At 39.1% G+C, this 27,916-nt stretch overlaps 1 protein-coding gene across 2 annotated transcripts; it reads right to left on the bottom strand.

The window, feature by feature from the left end:
• Positions 1-388: 388 nt before the first annotated feature.
• On the bottom strand, positions 389-10,947 carry OTUD6B (OTU deubiquitinase 6B). Of its 2 annotated transcripts, none has more exons than XM_058832981.1 (7): positions 10,779-10,947; positions 8,112-8,266; positions 6,956-7,051; positions 5,223-5,535; positions 3,696-3,757; positions 2,990-3,096; positions 389-2,482 (listed from the first exon to the last, which is right to left on the bottom strand). In XM_058832981.1, the coding sequence occupies exons 1-7, from the start codon at positions 10,867-10,869 to the stop codon at positions 2,398-2,400; spliced, it is 909 nt and encodes a 302-aa protein (XP_058688964.1). In that variant the 5' UTR covers positions 10,870-10,947; the 3' UTR covers positions 389-2,397. The 2 variants fall into 2 exon arrangements, with proteins under 2 accessions (XP_058688964.1, XP_058688965.1); XM_058832982.1 differs by lacking the exon at positions 10,779-10,947 and adding an exon at positions 10,538-10,731.
• Between the last annotated feature and the right edge of the window lie 16,969 nt (positions 10,948-27,916).

The raw sequence follows: 27,916 nt of genomic DNA, 5'->3' as shown, positions 1-27,916 counted from the left end.
TATAGATAAATGCAACGAAAGCTACTGAAACGCACACTCAAAGTAAATAGTGGTATTCTGCAGAGAAAAATGTAATCTGACAAAGAAGTTAAAAGCTTAATTGTGAAAAGACCCCCTCTCAGTTTCATTTCATCTTTCTAATGCATGGGGAAGGTCAACAGTATTTTCAAATAGTTTTTCAGACGAGCTCAAGTTTAACTGCTAAAACACTAAGGATAAATTTTTTCAGAAACAATTTCATATGGAGTGAAGCTTTGTCTGCCTGAATACAATCAGTTGTTTTAGAATTCATATTACAGTAGGATCCTAAAACTCAAACGGATAAGCTTATTCATAGTAGGAAATAAGTGAATTATTTGAGAACAAAATAAAACTGACCCCAACAATATTTGCCACAAATAAACCAATTTATTACTTTTTGGCAAGTCCCATACAGCATAAGCAAGGATCTTTCACTCACTGGATTAAATTATTTAACTTTATACAAACTGTAAACATCTTCAACATGACAAACTCTCGGTACAGGTTTTCCCTGATTCTAGAATCTTTTCTCTCTCAATTAAACAAAACTGAAACCCAAATAAACCAAAGAACTGCCCATCTATAAAATGCAGCATGTGCATTTTGTATCACATCAATTCTAAGCAATGCAGAGAACAGTATTATTTATTATTTTTAGTGAAATTTGTAATGGTATTATGAATAAAAACATTTTTCCATGCTGTTGTATCCTATTTTTTTTGTTTGAAATTAAAACCATCATTTAATACAATCAAGGTAGTAAACCAAATTACAGTAAGCCAGCTGGTTTGGTATATAAACCAGCTATATTTGTTATACTATAACAGATAAATAAGAATGTAAAAACTCCTGATCTGGTTAATACTTTGTTTTCCAGCAGGCACCAGCCTAAAGAACTGCTTGTCCAAAAACTCCTGCTGTTATTATCTGATTTTTTTTTTACCCTCTCTCTCTCAAAGTGCTTTAAATCAGACATAATCTGACCCACAAAGTGATCGCTTATCTCCTTAAGTAAGAAGCAAATTTTTCTAAGTTCCAGGAATGTAAGTCTGCAGGCTAGCTTTACTGAAGGACTACAAGATACATACTGTTAGGTCATAATCCTCAAACCAGGGCAAAGGTGTTTAATCTTTTCATGAACCGCTTTTCTCCAAACCAACTCAGCAGCAGTAAAATACAGACAACTCTTTTATTGACTAAGGCTTTAAAAAAAATTTAAAAATTACTTTTCTTGTTAAAAAACATTTGCATTAAAACTTTGGTTTCAGTATGCTCTTAATTTTGAAGTCACATTTACAGACAACAATCTACATTTCTAATGTATAAAGTCAAGCCATATTAAAACCTCTCAAGTCTCTGTGCACCATAAGAAGCAATTAAAATAAATGTAATTTTTTTTCAGATCATCTTTAGTTACTGACAAAACCCAAGGTGGTTATTTCTACAGCTGTGTGCAACCAGCTGTTTCAAGTATTATAAAACATCACACTTTAGATGACAAAGTGCTTAGATCAGCAGATCCAGAAATTATGAGTTCAGATGAGTTCCACTACCTGAAGTGAGCTCTGTAAGATTTCTGATTCACCGAAATGCACAGCTGAAAGCCTATGGAGAATGAACAGTGCAGTTAGCTTGCCCTGACAGCATAATGTACAATCATAAATAACAATGCTCCTCCTGCACAAGAGTTGAATTCCTACCCTCAATTGCAAGAAAAAAACCACCCTACATCAAACCTTGGTAAAAATCTTCCATGAAAGTCTCTAAAAAGATTGTGCAATTCCTTCAGCTAAGCAAGATATTCTGCTGCTGGATTTATCTCCAGATCTTCTCTGCCTAAATAAAGAAGGGAATCAATACTATAGTGTTGATATTAGATCCTGACAGGACTACAGAAACACTGCAGAGGATATTCCATAACCAAAATACAATCAGTTATTTCAAATGCCTGAACTCTTCCATTATCGTGAAAATCTGACAGAAATAATGGAACAGGGACCTTCACGTAACCTTAAATCTTCATCAGAAATGCAGATTAACCAAAACAGATTTTTATTATTTGCTATTTTCTCTGCAGAAATGGGAGGAAGCTCTATTGAAAAAAAACCTGATCTACACAGCCACCATTTTACAGAAGATCTTCTAAACATAATTAATACCAACAAATTGAAAATACTGTTGTGTTGTTTTGGTTTGGTTTTGTTTCAAATCAAGACCTCTTTCTGATTTATAGTCAAGCCTTGAAGGTCTCTTTTTTTAATTTTTTTTTAAAATTTATAATCCATTCCATTTACTTTCCAGTCTCACTGGGAACTTCCTGGAGCCCAACACATAATGATGCAACTGTTATCCATGTGAATGTACAACTTTTGTATGCTAGCTGCTGTTTTCTGTAGCAGTGTCTGTTAGAACTTTCACAGAATTGTAATGTTCTCCTAATCCATAGGCATGCCTCATATACCTAAAAAAAAAGTTACAGAAATAGTGTTCAGTTTAACAAAAAGTATACATCATACCAAACAGTAACAGCACTGGAAGACAATGTAAATAAAGGCAAGTTTTAGCAACAAAAAGATATAGGATCATTACATAGAAAAGCATTAATAAAGACAAATTTTAATTCTGGTGACTTCCAGGCACAGTCTGACAAATACTCTGAAGAAGGAAAAAAGTTTCCTCCATCTTGCATCAATGTCTCAATGTCATTATTATTTTGTAATTATTTAACAGCAAAATGACCCTGCAGCATTCTCTAAATCAGTGACTAATACACATCAGACACTGTCTAATTACAGTTTCTCCAAAGTGTGCCAATCACAAACAATTTCTGACCTGCACAACTATTACTCAAGCAGTGTTTCAACATCAGATGCATAACAGAAAATAAAAGAGCAGATGAGAATTAAAGGTGAGTCCTCTGTTACAGAAATAAGTGCACTAAATTTAAGTGATAAAATTACATACTTACACAAGTGTTATTGGTTTGCCTGAATATTCTTCACCAACAATAATGGGAGGAGAATCCATCTGCACTACTTCAATAGGTGTTTGCAAAATATGTGACAAAGCCCTTAGCTTTAAGAGAAAAACAATTTAGTAATAGGATTAAACACAATGCAGGCAGGAGACAGGAAGGCTAGGCATTTAATTTTAGCAGACAGTTCAAGCATAACATTAGAAAAATTTTCAGAAAATAAACTTTATTATAATAAGCAAAATTATTTTAACTTTTAAAACTAACTGAAAACACATTGCCTTGAACTAATAATTGTTCAGAGGATACAACATTGGGCTATTTTCATTAATTTGCTAACCATTCTTTCATAAAAAATAAGACAAACTGAAATAAATATGTATTTTTTGAAGCTCAAGTTCTCATTTACGTGATAACAACCTAACAACATTCTCCCACTCATAGTGTTAGTCCTTCTAATGATATTTATACCAAATTAATTTGATAACTTGCATGCTGTCAAACACAACAGCAGTGCACCATCGGAAAAGATACTATTTTGGGTAAATAACCTATAACCACAAAGAAAAGTTCTTAATGAGCTATTTATGACTATGTCTCTTGATGCCTTCAGGTATTCCTTCTAAAGAAGCCCCTTTTTTATAGGTATATTCGCCCACTCCAGAATTTCACAAATAAAAATTATCAATACAATACTTACTTCCAGCTGTCCACCCCATGCAGCTGTATTTGCTATATCATCACAGTATTTCTCAAATTCCTCTGCAGGGAAAGAAAGACAACTTTTAGTTCTTGTTTGAAAACAAGCAGCTGAGAAAATACACTGACTGTGCAATGAAGAGCTAGAGCCAGGAAACTACAAACATATTATAAAGGAAAGTATGTACATTTACTGAAGAAAAGCAGAGAAAAAGAGTTGTCAAAGAAAACCCCCAAACTCATTCTGTTTTAAAAAGAAAATTTCAGACTGAAGAGAGGGATAAAAAAAGAGTATAAATAAACTACAGCTAATATTTTACTTTTTTTATTCAGAGAACAACAGATAACAACAAACATGAATTTGCATACTGTTTTCTTTCTGTTAAGTTTCAGAGGATGTTTTGAAACTTTAGAAAAGAACGTGACACTGCGTAGTATATCTAGTTCTTACATTAGCCAGGTGTCAGGTATGTTTTAAAAATCTTGCAACTGCATGCAGTTAAACAGTTGGCTGGGGTTCTTTAAATTTCCAGAGTAGCTGCCTTATTTTTAACCTCCAAAGTATTTAATCTCAATAGTTCCTTTGTAAATAGCTAAAGAAAATTTTTTCAGATCATGTTCTATAGACACCAAGTTTAAAATTTGTAAATTACAAACCCTCAAGCTTTTGAACCTTACAAACAGATTTTGAGAAAGAATAATCTTCAGATTTTCTGAAGACTGCTCAGAATGACTTTTCATTCATTTCCTTTATAACAGAAAAGCACAATTCCCTGTTGCTGTGCAGAATTTGATTCAGTGTTCTCCTGGGACACATTTAACCTGTGACAAAAATCTCTGTCAACATGGGAATGACATTGCCTAGGGACCACATTAATCCACAGCAATGCCTATTAAACAAATGTAGCATTAAGTTACGGAAATTTACACAGTCATTTTTGGGGTGTTCCACACATAATGAATAAATTCTGTATTGCTCAAATAAGAGGTACATAAACTCTGTTTTTACTCAACCTACACCATTGCTCCACACTACAGCTTCTTTATATTTTTCAGTTTAGCCTATATGTAAAAAAATGGTTCCAAAATACTTTGCAGTGAAAAAACAAGGTAGAATAAGAAAATGCACGTATTCGAACTACTATTAAATAATTTTTAACAGATTTCCTGTGTACATTGAAATATAAAACTTGACAAGAAAATCACTCCAACCTGGTAGCCAAGCTGTTTATAATAACAAATCACATCCCAGAATGAGTTCACATCATCTAGAAACCATCAAGTTTTGTTTTGTTTTTCTTTTTTTTTAATGGGGAATAATATTTCCTAGATTAACTTAAATATATATATTAATTAGAGATCCAGTGTACCAAGTTTCATAGCAGATCATAATTCTGTGTTCCATGGAACACAATAAAGTACCAAAGTTACAAACACCATAAAAGTCCCAATTCAGCTGTAACTGAGACTGAGATGTATCAGAAGCAGTTATAATAGTTCTTAAAATCTCTTATGCTACAAGTCTTACCTCTGCTATACATATCTCCAGTATTAGGGTTTGTAAGAAAAGGCAGGAAGTCATCAAAGTGACTTTGCATATACTTTGCTGTTTGGTTCCTCAGAGTTGCAACAGTCCAGGAATTCTGGTGATCCTTAAGCTGATCTTCAATAGCTCTGTACATGCAATGGCCATCTGAAGGGATTTGCTTAATTTCTAAGTGTCTTGCTGCCAATAGGGAGGCAAGTTTCTGACTTTCAAGATGTCTAGCACCTGTTAAATTTTGTATCTCAGCTTCAGCTATTCTTTCTTCTCTTTCTTTCTCCAAAGCAGCTTTTTTCTCCTTAAAAACACACAAAAATTACATCAAATATTAAAATTTAGAATATGCCTGTATAGTTCTTGGCTTACTGCTTGCTTCTAACTCTTCCAATGTTTTCTCAGCACATTCTTATCTATAAAATATTTGTCTGAATCAGTACTACCAATTAGAGACTTCCTAAACCCAAACTTTAGCAAATGCTAAGTGACCAATATAACCTAACTGCCTCTGACGCCACACCCAAATTTATATGACAAGAGAAATCTTAGTTATATCAACATGCAAAATAACACCTTACAACACTCATATAAAGGCAGCCTTATTAATCATAGTCCTTTCTTCAGGATCAACTATTTCAACACTCAAGTGTGGGAATTCTAATTAAACATCAGAAAACACTGCTCTTCCATAATAACTGTGAGATCTACCAGTTAAGTATATGACTGGATAATGGAGCTCATGCCATGAAACTGAAACTCCCTCAGGACAGGTACTCTACATCATAAAAAACTGCTCCTAACATAAAAGATGGCTAAGAATGCATGTAGAGAATATTACCAGCGATGTAATAATACAAAAAAAAAAAAAAAACTACCTTTCATAGAATGTTTTGTAAATTCATGCTGATGTTAATAAAGGAGCAAGAACCAAAGTAAATGAGCAAGTAAGAAAGGAAGCAGTACAAAGAATGACCTTTCCATTTTCACACTTAAAATTCACCACAAATCAAGATCAGACTGGTTTAGGCAATAAGAATATAGGAAAACTAGACCAGAGTTCCTGGTTTGCCTAGACAAAGTGCCATGAATTATGAACATCCTTTTAACATGTTTGTAGGGATCATGTAAGAGGGGATGAAATATGCAATAAAGCAGTATTCCCCTGGCCCTGACCCAATATGCAGATTCATGCAGGTAAAACAAGAATGTTAATCCATCATGACATCTGATATTGAACCAGACAGATCTAAGCCTAACAGACAGGACACTAGATAGTGTTTCTTAACAGCTCAACAACAATTTTAAAAGAATTTCTTCAGCATTGATATTCTTTCATTGTATGTGTAAAGTGCTACTAGTTGCATAATTTCCACATAGTATTATGTATGTAGTATAATTACTTTACTTCTTTAATAATATTTTTAGTTTAACTCTTTCAAAAATCATTTGCTTTATGTCATTTCTTTTTTTATGGCTCACATTTTCTGACATTCTGATTCCTGGCTCACGGCTGAGGGTAGAAAAGTACAACTATTTATAAAATCCTTACATATCTAGACAGCAGTTTAACAGATTTTCAAGGCACCCAGTAGGTACAGCATCAATACAGCATTACCCACGTAATGTCCCCTACAAAATTGTTTGCCTCTGGCTGTTAGAGTTAGGTTTAGTTGAACACAATGTCAATCATTATTTGCAAAATGTTTAACTCAAAGTCATACCCGCCTCTTCTGTGCTTTTGATATTCGATGATGCTGAATCTGCTGCTCTACTCCTTCAAGCTCTATATTTGCAACCCCATCAGCTATGGAATCTGTCTAAAAAGAAAAAAAAAAAGTTAAATGTTCTTATTAGTATAAACAATAACTAAGATACTCATCTTCTGACACAGTTTTAAGTTCTCTTCCACGGTATTTTTATGAAGTGTAACCACAAAGATCCATGTATAGCACAGAAGCCATCAGAGCATTTCACATCACAAATAACTGTCTTGCATTTCATTACTTTTCTGCAGTCCTGACAGAGTTATGTGCATCTCAAATTTAAGCTGTATGTTCTCTTACATGCTGGTGTGTGAGCACTGCTTACTGGCTTTAAGAAAAAACTCTCCTCACCATGCCAGCCATTAGCAAATTCTGTGAAAATTAAAGCAGAAGTGTCCATCCTCTGTATCAAAGCATAACCAGCAATTGAAAAAGATAGAGTTCAAACTTCTCAAAAAAAATGACAAACTTAACCCTAATAGTAACTGTATGGCTGTTGACAAAATTGCAAGACAGAACACACTGGACGAGTCAAATACTTGTTGAAGGTCATCAATACTTGAGTAGCTTACATGAAATAACCAGAGTGGCAATACAAACCACTACAAATAATAATTTAAAAAAATAATTCTCTAACATAACTGAGTTACTCATGTAGCCCTAAAAGCAACACCACATACTACTTGGGCACTTGTGCACCCTTCCCCCTACTCTACATTTAATCTCTGTTACAGCCTGGCATTTGTGAAATGATTTTCCTTGTATACCTTATCCATGGATTCAGGAAGAGTAAATCTTGCCATCAAATTTGGTCATGCTTTTGTAAATTTATATTAAACCTGCTTTTGAAATATTGAAATATAATTTTACAGTGATTCTTTAAGTAACCAAACCACTCTCGCAACAGTGCTCAAGAACAAAAATCCCCCACTGTTACACGTCCCTTCCCGCACTGCCCATTTACTGTAACAGATAAAGCTTTCCTAAGTTGTAAAGAGTTACTGTGAAGAAAAGGATACTTACTTTGAAGCGTTATTTCATTGATTTTTAAAAGTTAAAAAAGCCCTAATACAAACTATACCTGTACAACTTCAGCTGAAGTTAGGGTACCTACCTTATTCTGTTCAAGTGAAGCTTCCTTCAGCTGCTTTAATTCCTCCTTGTGCTTCTGTTCAAGTTCTGCCTCTAGTTTGGCAACTTCATCTGCCAGCTGTTTTCGTCTCTTCTTATCATTCTTGGGAACAGCATTTTTCATGCCTTGAATTTTTGCTGTTAGAGAAGCAGTGCAATAAAATAGTATTTCTTAATATATACTCTATGGTCATTGCAGAAAATGACTGGAAGTCACACAGAAAAGCTAATTTACAAACATCAACAAATCAGTATAAGAGTTTAGCTGCGAGACTGCCAATTCTAATCCTCACATTTTCCAAATGGCTGTATTTTTTCTTAAAAGATGCAAACTGCCTTCTCTTTCTTTCTCTGAAGACGAGAAAAACGTATGCCAGGTTCTTAGTAAAAATACATATGAACTTCATCAGTGCAGCAGACTTTGGCCTGTTGCCTTCAAAAAAGATTATGTGGGCATCAAAATATCAAATCTCACAGGAAAGATGTGCAATTTTTAATCACAGAAGCAGCAGACTAAAATTAAAAATTGAGTTTACCCATCCTTAAGACAAAGTTTCTAAAAGCAAAAAACAAAAAATATCTTAACTCGATTAAAGTCCCTAAGTATTTTGAGGCTGTAAGTCAATGTTTCATTTCTAAAATCACAGAATAGTTTGGTTAGAAATGGTGTCCAGAGGTTACCTAGTTCTACCTCCTGCTCCAAGTGGGACTCAATTCAAAGCCACATCATTATGTTATGTTAATTAAGATGCACCCGAAATTTAGTCAGGTGACTGTGCAGTCTCCAGGGACAGGCATTCGGCAACCTTTCTGGGAAACTTCTTTCCCAATATTTAATGATTCTTGCTATGAAAATATTTTCCGTTATCCTTCCCATGAAGATTTTTCCTGTTGCTCTTCAGGTCGTGTCTCTAGTCCATTCTCTATACTTTGATGAGTATGGCTCCATCCATTACACAGTGGAAACCACAACCAGATTCACCCACAGTCTTCTCATGTGGTCTTAAATGAACACTCCCCACTACCTCTGTCACTTCTGTATTCACTGTTTTAGAGTTACAGCATCAATTATTTAACACCCTGGCTGCTATTCATCACCTGTACATTTTCCTGTCCTTCACCCTTGACTGACACAACTGAGCTGAAGATGATGGCAATGATAATGAAACTTTTCAAAGGGAGGCAGGAAGAATGCTCATACTGAAAGATTTATGTTAAGCATTCAGCTCCAGAGATGAATAAGCTGAGTATGACAGAAAAGCAGCTTTGTTCATTAAAATTAACATAATAGAGGAGAAGGGAATCCAGAGCATAGAAGGGACACACAAATACACAGCTGAGAATATGGGTGGTGGAAAGGGGGAGGGGGGGTGTAGAGACAAGTACCATCAACCAGAAAAGGTGTTGGATTTTCAGAGGTTGAGATCTACCTTGTGTTAATTCTTACAAACAGTTTTGCTCTCTGGTAAATAGTTATCAATGCATATTCCAGGAATGTATTTTTCTAGTAGGCAAATACGTATCTATAAGTCACTGCCTCTCCCTACTAGGAAGACTGGGGCTCTGCCTTGTGTATATCCCCCCTCCACCAACTGGTAGTGGAGAATTACCTTCTCCAGGTGTAAAACCACCTTCTCTAGGTGGAAAAACCCTCTGATCCTCAGCCTCCCCCAGTTAATGTGGTTTTTACCCCAGCTACCTATGACAATGCTTGATTCCTACCCCTCTTCAATATGTACCAAATCTGAGAGAGGAACAGACATCTCAAAGCAGTAAGTTCCTATAGATTTAGTGACAGTATGCAACCTGACTCCTTTTTTCTTTAACCCTCTATTAAAAGGTTGCATATGAGCCAATTTCACTGTATACCAAAAAAATAAAAATAAAACAAAGAAAAGGCCGTATCAGTATACCAGCAATGAGAAAGGCTTAACAAAAATGTTATAATAACTATGAAACTCAACAGAATCTGTCTATCGGACGTCCTTAATTATATTACTACATCGTAATACGGTAGGTCAAATGATGTAAAGTTTTACACTTTCATACTGAAGCACTGTAAGACCACCCAGGTCTTTTATTACACCGATAATTATATTATGGCTGGACAGGATATGAAAATTCAGTTCAGATCAACTGTACTTGGAATGAAGAAACGTAACAGGCTGGGCAGGAAGAGCCCCTATGCAAGCCTTTCAGTCTAAAATGCCTTAAAAAACCACACCTCCTTCAAGTAAAAACCCAAGCAACACAACGCGAACATCACGGCAATGGCTCAGCATTAAGCCGCAGCTCCCGTGCACGGCCCGGCTCCCGAGGCCACGGCAAGGCGAGCTCCGCAGGCCGCCCGCAGGACCAGCACTGCTCCCGGCAGCACAGCCCGGCTGCCACACCGCTGCCCGCACGCACCATTTGGCTACCGCCGTGCTCATCCCCCTGCGAGGGCACTGCCAGGGCCGCTCCCTCCTTCTCCACAGCCGCCGCCGTCCCTCCCGCCCCTGCGAGCTACTCGCGCTGCCGAGCGGGGTTTCCTGCGAGGGAAGGCGGAGAGGGGACGCCGAGCCCAGCCGGCCCCGCGTGTCCCCGCCGCCGCTCCCCAGCCTTCTCCCCTGCAACCCCTTCAACCTGCGCCGGGCACGGCACCCCTCACCCTGGAGCTCCCGCTTCTCCTTGCGCTGCCGCTTCACCAGCTGCTGCAGCGGCCCCTCGGGCCCCGGCTCCTCGTCCCCAGAGCCCTCCATGGGCGCCCGGAGCCGGCGGGCACGCCTGACCCCCGACCCCGGCGGGAGGCGGGAGCTCGCCGCGCTTCCGCCAGCGCCGCCCCGCCCGGCGCCGCCTCAGCCGCGGCGGGAGAGCCGGAGCGGCCCGGCCCCCGCGCCTGCCCCCGCGTCCTGCGCTCGCCTCGTGGGACGGGAAAGAAACCTCGGTTTGTTCCAGGGCTGAGAGCGTTCCTGTCCGCTGATGTCTGTGGGGTACTCGCTCCTGCCCTAATGGCCCGGTAAAGGACTCCTGTGGACAAGTCTGCACTAGGGAAAAACCGCACGTTTAACTCAGCTAGAGGTAGATACTGTTAAACAGGGAGGTGAGAAAGCAATCGGTTAGGGTTTTTACGCAATGTATCAAACAAAGGAAAAAAACCAGTATTTAGCCTGTTCACTTCTGTGCAAAATACGCAGAGTGCGAATGCCTCCCTGGAGGTATTTAAAACACAGTAAATATGTTTCTTAGAGATATGAACTGGTTAGGGACTTGGCAGTGCTGGATTAACAGTTGGACATCATACACATCTTCCCCAACCTAGACAATTCTGAGTTTCTATGAAGTACAATGCCAAGTGTAAAGAAAGAACACAAGTCTAAACCAGAGTCATAACATGATATATCAAACTCTCTTGCTGTGTAGAACCACTTATTTTTTTAGATCCCCTTTCAAATTATGTTGAAATGTAAATGATTTTCAGATTCATATGTTCGTACCTGAATGTATAATATTCTTTTACTTCCACCTGCTATTCACATCTTGTGAATAATAAAAGACATCACAGATCAGCTAGGAAGAGAGAAAGGGGACAACTGACTTTTAGCTAGTGTAGCACTGGAAAGTAGTATGGTGGCCTTGTAAATATTCTGCTAATCCAGAATAGGGGCAAATCCGTGTTGGATTTGGTTTGACTAACATATATGTGCTCTGTATCAGTTTGTATCTGTATGTATCTATATGTATATGTCTATGTCTACATGTATATATATGTGTATATCTCTATATATACATATATGATATAGATATGATATAGATATAATATAGATATATGTGTATATCTACCTGTATCTATATATTAATATTATTGCATTTACTACATGTTCTTGAATATACTGTATATTTAAAAATAGAATACCGGTTTATACTGTTTGAAAAGCACCCTTTGCAGATATCTCGGTGTGCCCTGGCTGGGGAAAGTGGCTGGGGACCCAGGCAACGAGCTGTGAATGGGCAAGGGCGCTTTGGGGACCTGCAGCACCAGCCAGGAGGTGGCCGGTCACCACAAGGCTCTGCGGGACCTGATGAACACCGAGGAGACACCAAACCAAAACTCACCGCTGGACCAAGAGCTGTGTGAAGTGCGGGCGTGCAGACTGTGAGGGAATAAAACTCCAGTGATGTTTTTTGAGGGGAGGGTCCTTCCGCAGGGGCACGATTAAATAAGAGCGTGTCTGGGACTCTGCTGTTCCTCGAAGGGCAGGCAGTAAGTGTGCAGGAGCATTGCCCGGCTGTAACCTGGAGCGGTAACTCGGCAGAACAACGGCCGTCATGAGGCACTTTTTGATCTCCACAAATTAACTTTCCTGTGGCAATGTCGGGAAAATGGATTCCCAGATCACATGGATTATTGTTATGTTTGAAACAGCTGTGCACGGCTGAGAAGTCGGCAGAAGGAAGCTGAACCGGCGGTGATGCTGGCAGTGGCAGGGGCTGAGCCCCAAAGCAGGAACCCTTGTGCTCTTTCTTCCTCAGCACTGCCCTGTCCTTCCTTTAAATACTACTTCAATACCATCTAACTTTCCTCCTGTGGGGCTAGTTCAAGTGTTTATCAAACACCCGTAGAGCCCGAGTGATTTGGCATTATAGGGAAGTGAGATGCCAAGGCAGAGGGAAGGTAGCAAGAAGTGTGCTCAGCTGTAATATATGTACTGGATATGACCCAAGCTGGGGGGACATGCACATGCTTTTGAAAGAACTATTCTAGCCAGGTGAAAGGGAAGAAATAATAGCAAAGCAGAACTATCACAGCAACCAGGAGGAAACAGGAACCCCTGGCCACTGAATGACCCAAATTGTAATAATACCATGGAAGACAGGCATGCGTGTCAGACAAGAGTTCAAAACCTTGTTGAAGCAATTTTATCATGAGGAATGAAAGGTTAACTAGACTAAAATAATGGAATGTAAACAGAGAGTGGATAACTCTAGAGAGAGTCCTAGAGTCCTAGAGATTTTTGGGGCTGCCTCAAACAGGTTTTGCTAGAATATGGGGGAATGGCTTCACAAAACTTCAATGGTACACTTGCAATTATTCTCTTTGTAGGTCAGGCAGCACCAGACAGCCAAAAGTATTTTTAGGAGCATATTCCAGGGTGGCAGGGAGTAAAATTCATGTGTTGCAGTATTCATGTGTGATGGGCGAAAGAAAAAAACAGGGCAGAGCAAGTAGAGGAGAAAAGGGAAATTGGAGAAAGTGGAAAATCTGACAGCTGTTGCCTTGACAGGAAATCTCCAGGGGAGAAAATGAAAGAGAGGAAGACCAAATACAATTAGTGGACCTAAACCAGAAAGCAGAAAGAGACAGAGAAGGGATGTGGAAATGGGAAATGGAGTGTTACTATTGTGGAAATTTAGGACATAGGTAAAGAGTGTGGCCTTTCCAACCAAGTGGGGGAGTAATTGTGCAAGGATAGATTGTCATGATGACTAGAGGCCAGCAATTCTACTGAATTTGAGGGAGCCATACAATTAGAAATACACAATTTGTGGAGAACACCCAGATCAACAGGGACATACAGTAGTTGGTGTCATTGTTGAATTTCTGGTAGATACAGGAGCCACACTGCCTGACACAGGGCATGTGGACCTGCAACACCAGCCAGGCAGGGATAGTCAGTCACCCAGAGACTCTGCAGGACCCAGTGAACAACGAGAAGACCCCAGACCAAAACCCACCATTGGATCAAGAGGTGCCTGAAGCACAGGTGCACAGACTGTGAGGGTCTAAAACCCCAATGATCTTTTCATTGGGGTCCTTCCCCCAGAGGCATGCAGCTCTGTAAGTTAATGCACCACAATTAAATTACTGAAAAAGAAAGGATATCTGGGACTCTGCTATGGGAAAGCTGGGGTTAAGCTGATGAGGGGAACTTAGGTCTGAGTGTGGGGTATGCCAGGAGTCAAACCTGCCAGGTCACTGGATCTACTTGCTGCAAAGGGGCTTCTGTCACAGCATTAAAATCGGAAATGGTGCAACTGGGACTCCCAGATTGCCATCAGAATGGCCAGATGGGAGAGTTTCCTTAACATATAAACCTTCTACATTTCTCGATTTTTTTTTTCAGAATGTTAGAAATCACAGCAAAGTAAAAAAAATCCTATTTTTACCATATAAGACACTATAATTAGATGTTCAGACATATGACACACTGTCATTTAAGCAGGCTGAGTTCTGTTTTTTAGGAGACTACAGCCTTAAATCTTTCAGAAAAAAAAGGTAGCTGAGGTTCCTTCCCTCCAGCAGAACTATCCCCGCTCAAAGGATAGTCACCACAGGGATCCAGTGAAGTCTCTGCAGTGACCACTGTTTTTAGTCCAGGCTTCTGCCATATCTTTAGGAGTAACCCATAAGAATATAGAATAAATACCTCAAGTCACCAAATGGACAGTGCTGGGTTGATTAAAGCTAGCCTCATTTGAACACCACTTAATATAACTGAACTCAAATTTACACAGGAGTGGAGATTTTAGTGCACACTAAGTATGAGGGAGTACATGTTTGATAACAGCAGTACCATAAATGCTGCACAGCCAGCTAATGATGAGTTTCCTCTGCTGCCATGAAACCTGGAATAAATAAAAGCTATTAAGAAAAGCACTTCTGTCGTTAGCAGCAGGCCACAGGCTCAGTGCCCCAGTTCTGGCCTGCAGCATTTGTTATCAGCCTGTGGTGAGAGCCTGTCCTGGGAACTGGAGCTTTGTGCCAAGACGGCTGTTAGGAACTGGAGTTTAATGTGGGATAACAGCAAAGGCCTTGAAAATACTGAAAACAGAGCAGCCAGCATTATAAACTAACTGATATCAAATTACTGCTTGAAAAAATCCGCATCACAAGTTATGGAGAATGCTTTGAGCTATCAAAGGGAAGCAGCAGCTGAGCTAGAGAGGATCAACCAAGCGGCAGAGGAGGAGGCATTTGCTGAGACCTGCGAAAATGACACTCTCCGGTATCGCCAAGTGTGAGTATGCCCTAGGGGGTGGAGTCCAAAGGCTGCTGGCTGATCAGAAATCTCCTTATAAAAGGAAAAAGTCTGAATTTGGGGAAACTGCCATCATGGGGACCTGCAGTCAAGATGTCTCTGTGGGATTGCCAGGGTGGCATGTATGCCATCTTCTCTCCCTGCCTGTTCCTGCCCCGGCTCCAGGGGCTCTCCCTGTTCCTGCCTGCTCCCTGCCTGCTTGCAGCAGGATCTCTGGTTCCTCAGGGACCTCTTGATCTGCCAGCTCATCAGATCATCAGCGTTTTCCCCTCCACAAATTCTGGTTTTCCTCTCTGAAAGTCTTACAGCATCTAGCCTGAGCCTTCCTGCATGTAAACTCAGTTTATCTAGTTCCTGAGTAGAAAGGGTGGTTTAACAGGTAAGGTCATAATGAAACATAGTGGTTAGAACTTGAAAGGAAAAACAAACAAACAAACAAACAAACAAAACTCTGAAATCTGAGGTAACCAACTGTGAAGCGCTTTATCGAGGTTTTCTGAGATGTTTGCTGTCACACAGGTCCTTAAATCTAGACTAAAATAGTTCCTATGGATATATGTTAGCTCAGGCCTAAGTTACAGCAAGCATGCAAGCAGCATTTACTGACTTTCAGAATTCAAGCAGAGTGGATTACCATTATGGCCCTTTCTGGTATTAGAATTTATTACTTCATTAATCCATTCTGTAGGAATTTGAACCTCCCATTGAAATCAAAGAGAGCTGTAAGATGCTCTGTACTGAGCACAGTCTGTCTTACACACTGACAAAATTGAAACTTTCAGAATTAAGGGGTACTTTTGCAATGTGACTGAATATTGTCAAGTTAATCACTGAAATCAATAATGTCATACCTGTGATATCAGCTGATTTGGACAGTGAATCAACCATCTGCTGTGTTCACTTTCATATTTGTTTTTTTTCTGGGTAGGAAAGCATGCATGGTTATTTAAAGTACTGCACTTTGACATCCTTTCTGATATTGTTCTCCCAGTGGTGTCACAGTATTTAGTTGCATCTGAACTTCAGGAAGGTTGTTTGTTCATTCATAAGTAAGCTGGGGTGGGACGCCTGATACTTCTGTTACTCTCCAAAAATCTTGATTTTATTTCTTCAGATGCAAAGCCAATAAGCTGTTTGGCAGACAGTTAACATGACAGCAGTAAAGACTACCCAAATCTGACTCAGCTAAATGATGTAAATCATTGGTCAAACAAAGAAGCTATTTTATTGCTTTTACATCAGTGTGTATCTCATTCCCCTCTATTACCTACAAGATGTTTCTTGCAGAGCATTTAAGTGAATTATAGGCTGGTTACAGCTATACATGAAACTGCTGAAATGGCTCTGTTGTTTTGCTAAGGTTTAGTTGAGAGTTTTCTGATTTACATGCTATATAATCAGTGAATCTGGGTTACCTGAGCCCAGATACTGAAGCAAAAGTAATTAAACTCTCATTTTCTTTATGCCCTAAAAGTGGCTTGCAGTATGGTTTGCAATTAGTCTACATGAATGAAGGAGTATACGTGACCTTGCAATGAAGCCTCCACAGAACATAAAGCTCAGTATGGCAAGTACTCTTAGGCTCCTAAAATGTCCCAGCATGATATATACATTACAAACTTCCTGAAAGTTCACTTATATGAGTAAATGAACTAGCTGAGATTTTCCTATTGCTTGGTTATGTTTGCTGGAAACAGGGCTAGTAGATTTTTGCAGCAGGACATCTGCAGCTGAGATCTCTCATCTGTGAAACTTTTCTAGTAATTTTTCAATCCCAATCTGACAAGAGTCAGGACCTAATGTATATAAAATCACTTAACATCTGTAATGAATCATTTATCAGTTAAAATAGTTGGGCTTATTTCTGGATTTGATATTTTTGAGCTTACAAAGACCAATGCATTTATCTTTTCTATTTGTAAAATTAGAAGATGTAAAAAAACCTTAGGTTTCCATTAATGCAAGTAGATTCAGGGTCACTCACTCACAGTTGTCTTACTAATGCTGGGCTACAGAGAAACTGTGACTGTTACCTGGAGATGTCCTTGGTTTCTGTGAAGATTGTTTTTGAGAAATGTGCCTGTTAGTGCTAGCACATTATCACCAACCTCAGCAGATGTATTGTGAGCTTTGCAGTGTTTTGCTTTCTTAAATTTTAGCAAGTTAGAATGGTGAAATTTCATAAAAACCCTTGAGTCTGGATTTTTAAGCAGTTTTCTTGGCTGAGACGTAGTCTTTGTTTAAAAAGAGGTGACTTGAATGCATTCTAGATGCTCAGAAAAAATAAGCAAAAAGTAAAAGCCCAGCTGCAGCTCTTCACACTGCTATTCAGGAGGAAGAAATATTAAAATTGGACATTTGAGATTTCCAGTATGTACGTACAGTTCCTTGATGCATTCAGCAGACACTATCAGTCAGGTTTCACAGGGCTAGCACTGGATGTCATCACATTTTGCTGGTGTAGTCCTGGAAAGAATCTTGGCCAATAATCCAGGCTCTACTAACCCCCTGTCATTTTCAGGTGAAGGTGCTGTCATTTTCACTATGCTCTTTTATTTTCACTGTACTCTTTCTTTACTTTCTACACTGTGGAGTTGTTAACTGTAGCTCATTTTATTGTTGTAAAACAAGGAAAGAGAATATCACATGTTAAGCAGACTTTTTTTTTGCCAGGTAATCTTCCCATATCTCATGATAATGAAAGAAAAGTCAAGAGGAACCCTAGGTACTCCTTAAACTGCTGAAATGCGTAACAGGACAGTTATTGCAATCTCTGAGACTCTCAAAGTAGCATTCAATAGTAAGCATTGCAGCTAAAGTTGTATTTTACTTGTACATAGACTTCAAGACAAATATATGACTATGCACTGTGATTTGTGCACTATAAATTCTTATATCACTAAAATACAGTTATACTTTTGTATAATTTTTCAGCGTAAAGATGTCTCCATCATTTCTAGGTACATAATCACTGTCACAGCTCAACCAAAAATACTTGGCTGTGTCAGACAACCTGCTGGCCAGGGATCAAGTACCAATCTAGGCCTATCCTCTATTCCCAGCCCTGGACTGCCAGAACTGTCCATCGGGCTGGGTACTGGAGCCCACCTCTAGTGCTCTCATCTCTGGATACCCTGGGTAGCGGGGAAGAAAGGAATCTGCCTGAGCGACCTAAGGACAAGGAAAGACAAAGGAGTTTGGTGACCCTGGCACAGGACAAGGAAAGGGAAAACTCTGAGAGCTCTGCAAGGAACTATAGAGGTGATTGTTGGAGAGAGATGTCATGGCTTTGGCAAGAGAAAGGAATGTCTGGATCCAATAGAGAAAATTGTAGAGGTAATTGGAGAAAGCATATTTGACAAAGGGAGAGGAGTTTGAGGGGAGTAAAACACTGAAAGAAGTTGCCCTGAGAGGTGGTAGATGGCCCATCCCTGGAAACATTCAAGGTCAGGTTGGACAAGGCTTCCAGCAATCTGATCTAGCAAACCATGTCCCTACTCATTGCAGGGGGTTGGACTATACAAATTTTAAAGATCCTTTCCAACCCAAACTGTTATATGATCCTATGAATTCTAAAACTGGGGGATGAACAATGGGACTAGAAGTAGTCAGAGAAGGAGGCAAAGAATCACTGATCCCTATCATGATAGGTGGAGTTAGGAGATATCTGGCAAGAAGCAAGGCTGCCAGAGAAAACTGGGGTAAGCTGAGAGAGAAACCAGAGAGGAGGACAGAGCAAGAGGTAAACCAGGGTAAGGACTTGGAGTTGTAAATATGAATATTGGAGCAATGAAATGGTTAAAAGTGATTAACAAAACAGAAGAACAAGCTCCAAAATTCTGTGGTCCCAAAGTGAGTGGGCCCCACACATATTTGGATTGACATGCAGACACATTGCTGCATGCACTCCAAAGAAAACTATCACACCAACTCCAGCATTTACAAAGAGCAAATTAAGAAGTTGAGTCTGACACCAGACTTTCCTCACATGGGGTGATTTACAACTAAGTTGTGGAGAGGGATGAGATGGAGTAAGACAACAATTGATTTGAAATGAGAAAATTGGATTATTTGAAAAGGTGCAGAACATGTAAAGGATACAGCCCTTGGTAAATGAAAGAATAATATAATGTACATTTTAACAGGGCTGTAGGTACAAAACCACTACTTTTAATGTTTAAAACTTGTGTTGGTACTTAACCTCAGCCATCATTCCATCCTTATCTCAAACTGCTTCATGAATTTTTATCTCCAGATTAACAGAACCCATTAATAAGCAGTCAGACAGATCTTTCTATACCTTTGCAGTGTATCATCTAGAAGAAAAGAGAAAACAGTTTCTTCAAATCCAAAGCAACAAAAACTCAAAGCTGATATGTATTTTCATTCATCTTATTTAACAGTTCACAAAAATAATTTTCCATACTTACAAGCAAGTGATACTTAAAGAAACAAATGTATTATTCCTTCTGAGTAAATTTCTTTGGTTTTGGGGGTTTTTTTTGTTGTTTTTTGGGTTTTTTTGTTTGTTTTTTTTTTTAGGAGGAAAGAAAGCTGCTTTCAGAGGTTTAATCTGTGGCAGAACTGAATTTTCCATTTCCTTGGAAATCCTAAACCAGTGCCTTTGTACTTCCAGTTCTTCAATTTCCAATATGTATTCCCCAAAAATATGTTGGAGAATTCTGTTAATTCTTGCTGTCACCTGTTACAGTAACGTGCCCAGAGATTTAGATCACTGTTAAATGACAAGGACATATCAAAGAACATAGAAATGATACATTTCTTACAGAAACGATTTGGTTTCTTTGTGATCTATAATAGATGCCATAGTAGGGACCACAAATGGCACAGCAGGTCATCTGGGAGGGATTGTGGAAGGAAAGCAGAGGTGGAATTTTAACAGCTCCCTGCAGGAAATAAGGGAAGTGGAATCTCTCCAAACTGCTATATGCACATTACATAGGAGCACGATACAAGGTTTTCCAGCTCTGCAAGGAGAGAGAAAATATTATAACTTAAGTGAGTAACCTGATAGCAAGTTCAGAAAAAAAAATAAATTGTTGCTGGCTTTCAAAGCTGATGCACATCAAAATAGAATTTTCAGTGCAGCAACTAAGTCTCATTTCTTTTCTCCAGATAAAAGATCACAGGAATCCTATTTCAAGCATTATGTGCCAATAGTGAGCAGCCTCCATATTTATTTGCTCTTTCTTGGGGGACCTACTTATAAAGATACTGCAATGGCATGAAAGATACTCATTTCATCACAGCTTTTTCAACTCCATGGGTCTTGAAACTTGTTTGTATGACTGGTAAAGGTTTTTTTTTTCCTATTCAGGAAAAACCTTAATTGCACTATTTTGCATTCTTTCTCCCTGTCAGTGGGACCTGCATCTTTTCCTGACAGTCTGAAGATTGATCAGTTGATAAGGATAAGCAAATCCTGGCTCTGTTTTAATCTTTCCCAGGAGGATATTGGGTTTTGTATCAAAAAGCTGTAATATTCTTCTGATGAAGTTCACAATAACTATTGGTATGATTCCCACATCTTTGCCATTAATGAGAAAATAGTATTTGTTTCTGCTTTTCCCTTTACAGTTGATGTACTGATAAAATCTAGATAAAGGCAAGATACAGGCAAAAAAAAACTTAGTTCTGTTATTTCTATTTTTACAGCAGAAAATTCAGCTTTCCAGTAGCTGGAGACCCTCCAGCCCTCTAATTTGTCTGGTTTCTCATTGCTACAATGTTTTGTGGTTAATTACAAATTCTTCTTTATTGGTGGCTGTGATTAGACTAGCTGTTGCCACTCTTGCATTCCATGCTGAGAGGCACAAAATAAGACTCTATATCTGTAAAACTAAATTATTTCTTTATGAAAAGCATCCATTGAAGAGATTCTGTGGGTACAGCCAATATTTAGATGCAAACACGCAAACAGTTTAATTTCTGGGTATCTAGATACTATCTATCATTCTGCCTCAAACTCTTTTCTTTCCCATCTGGTTATATGGAGCTTTTCTAACTCACAGAAGCCTTGCAGACCCCCAAGACATAGTAGAGATGAGCTCAAGGCACCCAACACTCTTCAAGAATTTCATTCATACTTCTGACATCTACACATTCTTTCTGCAGCAACATCTTTCTTGGCAGCTCCCAGTACAAAAGCTTACCTTGGAAACAGGCCATTACCAGGATTTTCACTCCCCTGGTCTGATCTCAAATGTTTACTTCCGAAGTGCTGGTGATTCAGAGATCATCAGTAAATGTGACTGCTCTTGATCACATTTAATTAAATCATAGAATCACAGAACATGCTGAGTTAGAAGAGATCCACAAGAATCATTGAAGTCCAGCTCCTGGACCTGCACAGGACAGCACCAAGAGTCACACCATGTGCCTGACAGCGTTTTCCAAATGCTCCTTGAACTCCATCGGGTTTGGTGCTATGACCGCTTCCATGGGGAGCCTGTTCCAGTGACCAACCACCCTCTGGATGAAGAACTTTTTCCTAATATGTAACCTAAATCTTCCATGACACCCCTGGATGCTATGACAGGATGCTTGGGTCCTGTCACTGGTCACCAAAGAGATCGGTGTTTCCCTTCCCTCTTCCCCTCACGAGGAAGTTGCAGACTGCAATGGGATCTCCCCTGGGTCTCTTGTCAGAAGGAGAACAGACCAAGGGACCTCAGCTGCTCCTCATACAGCTTCCCCTCCTGGCCCCTCACCATCTTTGTGTCCATCCTCCAAACACTCTATGTACTACGTTAACAAATTAAGCTACATTTAAAGAAGAGCACTGCGCCTCTTCAATCCACACCATTCATATCTGTGTGGAACAGTCCTTGCAGTACCATTTACAGTGTGGTCATAAATCTACTAAGCATTATCATCAAGGAAGCTACTTATCTGAAACAGAGCTTGGTGTTCGCATAAAATGAGTGACAGGCCTTGTTACTCTTTCTTATTGTCCTGGCAAAATCATGAACTGTATGTTTATCACTTTATCCATTCCTGAAATGGAGCTACACTTTAATGAACATGTTGCATGAAGTGAGTTCCAGTTGAAATTGAAGAAAGCTGCTCATTGAGACTGAAATTGCAAAGGGAATTCAAGTCAGACTCTTAATTATCCAAACTGGAGTTTGACCAAGATACTGCTATTCTTGTGATATGTGTCATGGGATAGCTCGTGATCAAAAGCTGCTGTAACCTTGACTTGAATTTGGAGCTTCCTTTTTTATACTTAGTGTCCACCAGGTGCCAGGAGGGTACAGCAGCGCTGTTCTTCCTCAAAGCAAAAGGTGCTGTCTAGTGAAACACCACAAGTTACTTTAGATCTTTACCTGCTTTTCTTCAATGTATCTTATACAGGTATGGACTGAGCCTGATATTGTTTGCTTTCATGACCAAAGACTCAGAGGTGTTTCTGGCTAAAAAGTAACTCCCCTGGAAACTGGAAAAAAAAAAAAAAAAAGCTCAAATAAAAGTGTAGGACAATATTTTCCTCGTTCCACTCAAACTGCCCCTCAGAACTAAAAATCAGAGATCAAATTAAAATTTTAAATTATGCCAATATTTAAAATTGTCTAACAAATTTAAAACTGCCTAATTATTTCTATAATATTAATCCATTCAATAATAGAAAATAAAGTAAAAAAAAAATTTGAAGTTTATTCAAATACCATTTGACTAACATTAGTAAACAAATGAAATGATTTTACAGAAGAAAGGGATCTACATATTTAGATGTGATATAGATATTTAATAATAATATAATACTTATTGGGTAGCAACCTCTGACAAATAACAAAGGCAATAACCTTGAGTATATGTAATGTGATTAAGAGGAGATTACTATATTAAATAAAGATTTCTGAAAGCAGTTGGTGTCTTCAAGACAACCAAGAAAGTCCATAACAGTTATGGTAATACTTAGAGATGGAGCTGGAATGTAAAGGAATTTAAAACCCAAAAACAATTTTCCTGCCAATAAGGATTATATTTTCCAGTGTGAACTGCTTCTTAATTGAGACTGAAAATTCCTCCATTATTCTAAAAATAAGGTTAACTGGAAATAGCACCAATACTGTAAAAGAAATGACAGATGTGCAGTCAGAAAAAGATGATAACATGAATAAGCCTTACAAGAACTGCAATTCCAGTTACAAATAACAGAAGACGTCTCCCTTTGTGTAAATGAAGACTTCTTCACCATTATAATTTCCGTCTGTCATAATCTACTGTAGTAAAATTAATGCAGCCCGGGAAATTGCAGCTTTGTAACAGCAGCAGCCCCACATAGATTTGCATGAGTACTCTGTAGTGACAGGAATAGAATATATGGCATAAAAATTTACTAAAAATAGACTTGTCTAGTCACTGGCCAAATGCTACCCGTTGCTTTTGGGAACAGAGGGTGTCGACAGGAGAGGCTGTCAGTGCAGCGAGCATGACCCTACCTGCAGCTCTGGTGCGCTGTTCTCCTGCCTCCGTAGCCCTGCAGGTGGGAAGGAGTGGGTTGGAAGAAGGACCATTTTCTGCAACATTAGGTGCTGTCAGCCTCCTAAGTCATCACTGAATAACATAATGTTCCTTGTCTGTGTTTCGCCAGTGGGAGGGTTATTACACAACTGTAACGGGATGAGCAGTGTTGATGGGACTCAAGGTAAAATTCTTCTGCAGATAAGAGGCTCATATTTAATTCCTGCGTTCTGTAGATCTACTGTCTGATTTCTGCAGAGAAAAAAAGCACTCCCAAGTAAAAAAAATATATGGAATTGTATGATGTTCCCATTTTCATGGTGCTTGTATACTTTTGCATGTGAATAAATTACAGACACATACATTAAAAGAAAAAAAGAAAAGAAAGTTAAACATTTTAGCATACTAACTGTTCCAGAGATTGTCACGTGGTTGTGCATATCAATGCCAAGTCATGATTCTATCTGGATATGGAAGTTTGTGCTAGGTTGTGACATGGTACAAAGGACAGAACTGAGAAGTATTTTCAAAAGCCTTGTCTATCTTTCAAAACATGCTCTGAAATATTATTCTGGATGCTGTATCATAGTTATTATATTAGTTTACATTGCATTACCTTACCTGAAACCACATATTCAAATCTATAGTTACTCTTTTTCTTATAACTGGTACAGGATTATTATATCCTGCATCTCATGCTTTACACAGTGATGTAATTACATTTCTCAGACTATCCATGGTATGAAATTTTATCTTGTCATAGACTCGATCTTGTATCGCAGGATAGCTTTGCAAATGAAAATCTTGAGAGAATTTTGTGCACTTTGTATATGCTACTCCTCTGCACCTCCCTGTATTACAGTTTTAAAAAAGAAGCCAGGTCTTGTGTTAGCTTATTGTGCCTCTTGCAATGCAGTGAATCTGAGAAAATGTAATAATTAGCTCTTTTCTTGCTATTTTTATTCCATATACTTGCCATGAGGAAAAGACTTGGTTTAGCAAACAGTCCCTTGACTCCAATTCTTACACTATGTTAGAAGTTATGGAAATTTGCAAAGCCCATATTTTGTCTGAATTTTTGTTTTAATCTTTTTCGTCTTTTAAGCAATCAGTGTAATTCTCTGTCTCTTTGGACAGCTCCTATCACAGTGGGTTTAGGCTTGCATACTCTAAGCATTATAATGAAACTAAAAATAACAGACAGATAAAAAATTATTATTGGAGGTTTTTTGTTCTTATATATAGCACAGAAGTGGTACCTGAAAAAGTCTGCACCATACAAAAAGACTCCCTGAGATATTTTTTTACACTTACTACTTATTAAAGAGGCAAGATTAACAGAGTTGTAGTTGTTTTAATATTGATACACAAATACTTTTGCACTTGACAATGAGCTTCAACATTTTCACTAGTTGGTCTCATGCAAAAGTTAAGATTATTTTATCTAAGGAAAATATAAAAAAACAATCAATGAGAATGATAATTTTAGAATGAAGAAAAATGAAACTTGAGCATTACCAAGCTTCTCAAAAGGTGTCTCTAAGCATAGGACATTAATAAGAATAGAAGAAGAAAATATGTTGTACTCTTTTCATTTTATGTAAGCCTTGTCAGTAGCCAATATGCTGCCTTGCTCAGCCCTAATTTGTTTGATACAGAAGTTTATATGAAACAGGACTGGGGCAGGACAGAGAGGTACAGGTGTGATTCTGTTCTGTGACACAGGTGAAGACACCTTGAGAAACCTTCTGCAGGGCTGTTCTCAGAGGTGTAGCTGTTTCATTTGCCTGTGTCATTTTCAAAGCTGCATAGTAGCGTATTTTCAGTTGGAGGCATTTCCCATGGAGGCACGTGCTTGGATCCATAGTCTGTATCATTCAGCCTTCAGTGCTGTGAGCCCAGGAGATGCCTTGGCAGCACAACCAAGTACCACAGCGAAGGTTGAGGCATGTGCAGCGGGTGCTCTGACTCGCCAGTACAAGGAGCTCAGGGGCAACTAGTGCAGAAAAGCACCTGTGCTTGTGCTACAACACTGAACTCAAGTCATCATGTGTCTTCTGGGTAGTTCAGGCACAAGCAGGGCTGCTCAGAGCACAGCATCCCACCCACCAGAGAAGGCAGGATTTTCATAGCAGGAAAACTGCACAGCAGTTTAATTATACGTGTATTGTAAGGCAGTTGTGTCCAGAGGAAGAAGAGCAGGAAGAAAGCAGCATGTTCTCACTGCCTAAGCTGGCTGCAGGCTGGAATTACCTGATGCTTAAATTTTTCCTTTAGAGCCTGATGAGCTTCCAAGGAAGGCTTGTTACCAGCCAAGTGCATCCCCTAGTTTCCTGGTACACATTCAGGTACCATCTAGCTTCCCATGGATACAGCAGACAGTGCTAGCAGATCTACACATCAGGCTGCAACATTTGGGTTGGAAAGTCATGTAGACCTTTGACTACCCTTAAACTCAGGGACATGAAATACGGAACAGCAGAGGCAGATGACTGAACTATTACCTAATTTCAGCTATTAAGACTATAGCAGCTCAGGTGACTAAGGTTTAAAGAACTCTGAAAAGTCAAGTCAAGGAGCTATAGTAATGCTTTTTTTTTTTGTCCCAAATGGGTTCTTATTTAGATGACAGTCATATTTCCAAGAGTAGGTCAGCATGCTGGGATGCTTAATAACAATAATTCTCAGCTGCATGTGCAGGCTTGAGCAGTCAGACTGAGTTGTGACATAGCTTTCCCTGCAGGTCCCTGGGAAAGAGTTTGAGTAATTGCTGCAGGAGGGACCAGGCATTGGTGGAACTCAGTGCAGCCTACTTGGCAGCTTTAACAGTGTATGAAATATTTTCTGTCTTTTCCCATACAAGAAAAATAGTAAAGAATCTGGTTGCAACTGCCAGTTCCTGCAATAGGACTCTGAAAGAAAGCCTAACAGCTCTCTTCTTGTTGAAAACTGGGCATGCGATAGCAAAATCATGTGCTAAAGATACAACCTTACTGCTAATATTTACAACCTACATTTGCCCTGCCAAGATTGGCTTCATGGTACCTTATCAAGAAGGAGTTTGGGGCACAAAACACCTTGAACCTTAGAAATCCTCACAAAAACAAAAAGTATTGATTTGAGCTTGAGAGTTATTTTGAAGCTGACTGACCAGCTCAATATAATTTATACTAAAAAGGCATCTTGCAGGTTAGTCACTGCATTTTCTAATAGAAAAGCTGATTGCCGTAGCATCGCTGCATTTCATGCGTGATGAAGATGGCTATCATAACACAACCAGCTGCCTTGTAGAACCTTATCCCTTATATCAGAGCTCACTCATATTCAGAGTTTATTTCTACAGCATAATAATGTTCGAAAACACAATTTTGCACTGAATAAGTAGTTGATTAATTCCATAATAGTTATTAAAGTAATAATCATTGAAATCTTAAAAAAATAAACCACATCAGCCCTGATTTAATTTAATGTTTTGATTATTTCTCATAGACTCTCAAATACATTAATCTGTTTTTGTAGAACAGTTTGATTTTCTAGATTTGAATATGAAAACAAGCTCCGGCAGATTTTCTACACGATGCAAGAAATCCTGTTTTATTTTATAAATTGTGTTATTAGAGAAGGAATATGACCAGCTTGTGAACTCCCAGACCATAGTCTCACCTTTACCCGACTCTTAGAAAAACATCTGCCTTCCTTGCAAGTCGTTTCAGGGAGTGGCTTGGTTCTGGTTAATCGCATGGCATGGGCGCCAGTGCCGCCTGGCAGCCGCGTCCACTTGCGTGCAAAGTGCTTATCTTCTGCTATTACTGCAGCCTGGCAGTCTGACCGACGGACAGCAGAAGGACACGACACAAGGGGGACAAACATCAGTTTTATCTCGGTATGGTCTGAAAAATTAATCAGGGAAGGCTATTTTCCCTCTTTGCCAGAGACTTCCAGATGGTGCCCGAGTGGCAGAAGGAAATTTAGTCCTTCCGTCCTGGGAGCTCAGTGGCACCAGGGGACAGACTTTCCCTTTGAGCAGCAGATTTGATAACACGTAGATGTATCTCCTCACGTTTAGAGTTCCCTTGAAGGTTCCCATCTCTATCACCTCGGAGACTCAGTCCATCTGCATCCCCAGAGTCCTGGAAAAGGCGACTGGTTCCAGCTAAACCGACTATAGCACTTCCCTGCTAACTGGCGTCAATATCCAAACACAGAGCTTAAAAAAACCTTAACAAAACAAAACCAGAAAAGAACCCACACAACTCAACAAATGCACTCTTTTTGGGGAAAA

This window comes from Poecile atricapillus, chromosome 2 (genome assembly GCF_030490865.1).
Source record: "Poecile atricapillus isolate bPoeAtr1 chromosome 2, bPoeAtr1.hap1, whole genome shotgun sequence".
NCBI classification, from domain to species: Eukaryota; Metazoa; Chordata; class Aves; order Passeriformes; family Paridae; genus Poecile; species Poecile atricapillus.
This window is presented reverse-complemented; position numbering and strand designations above follow the sequence as displayed.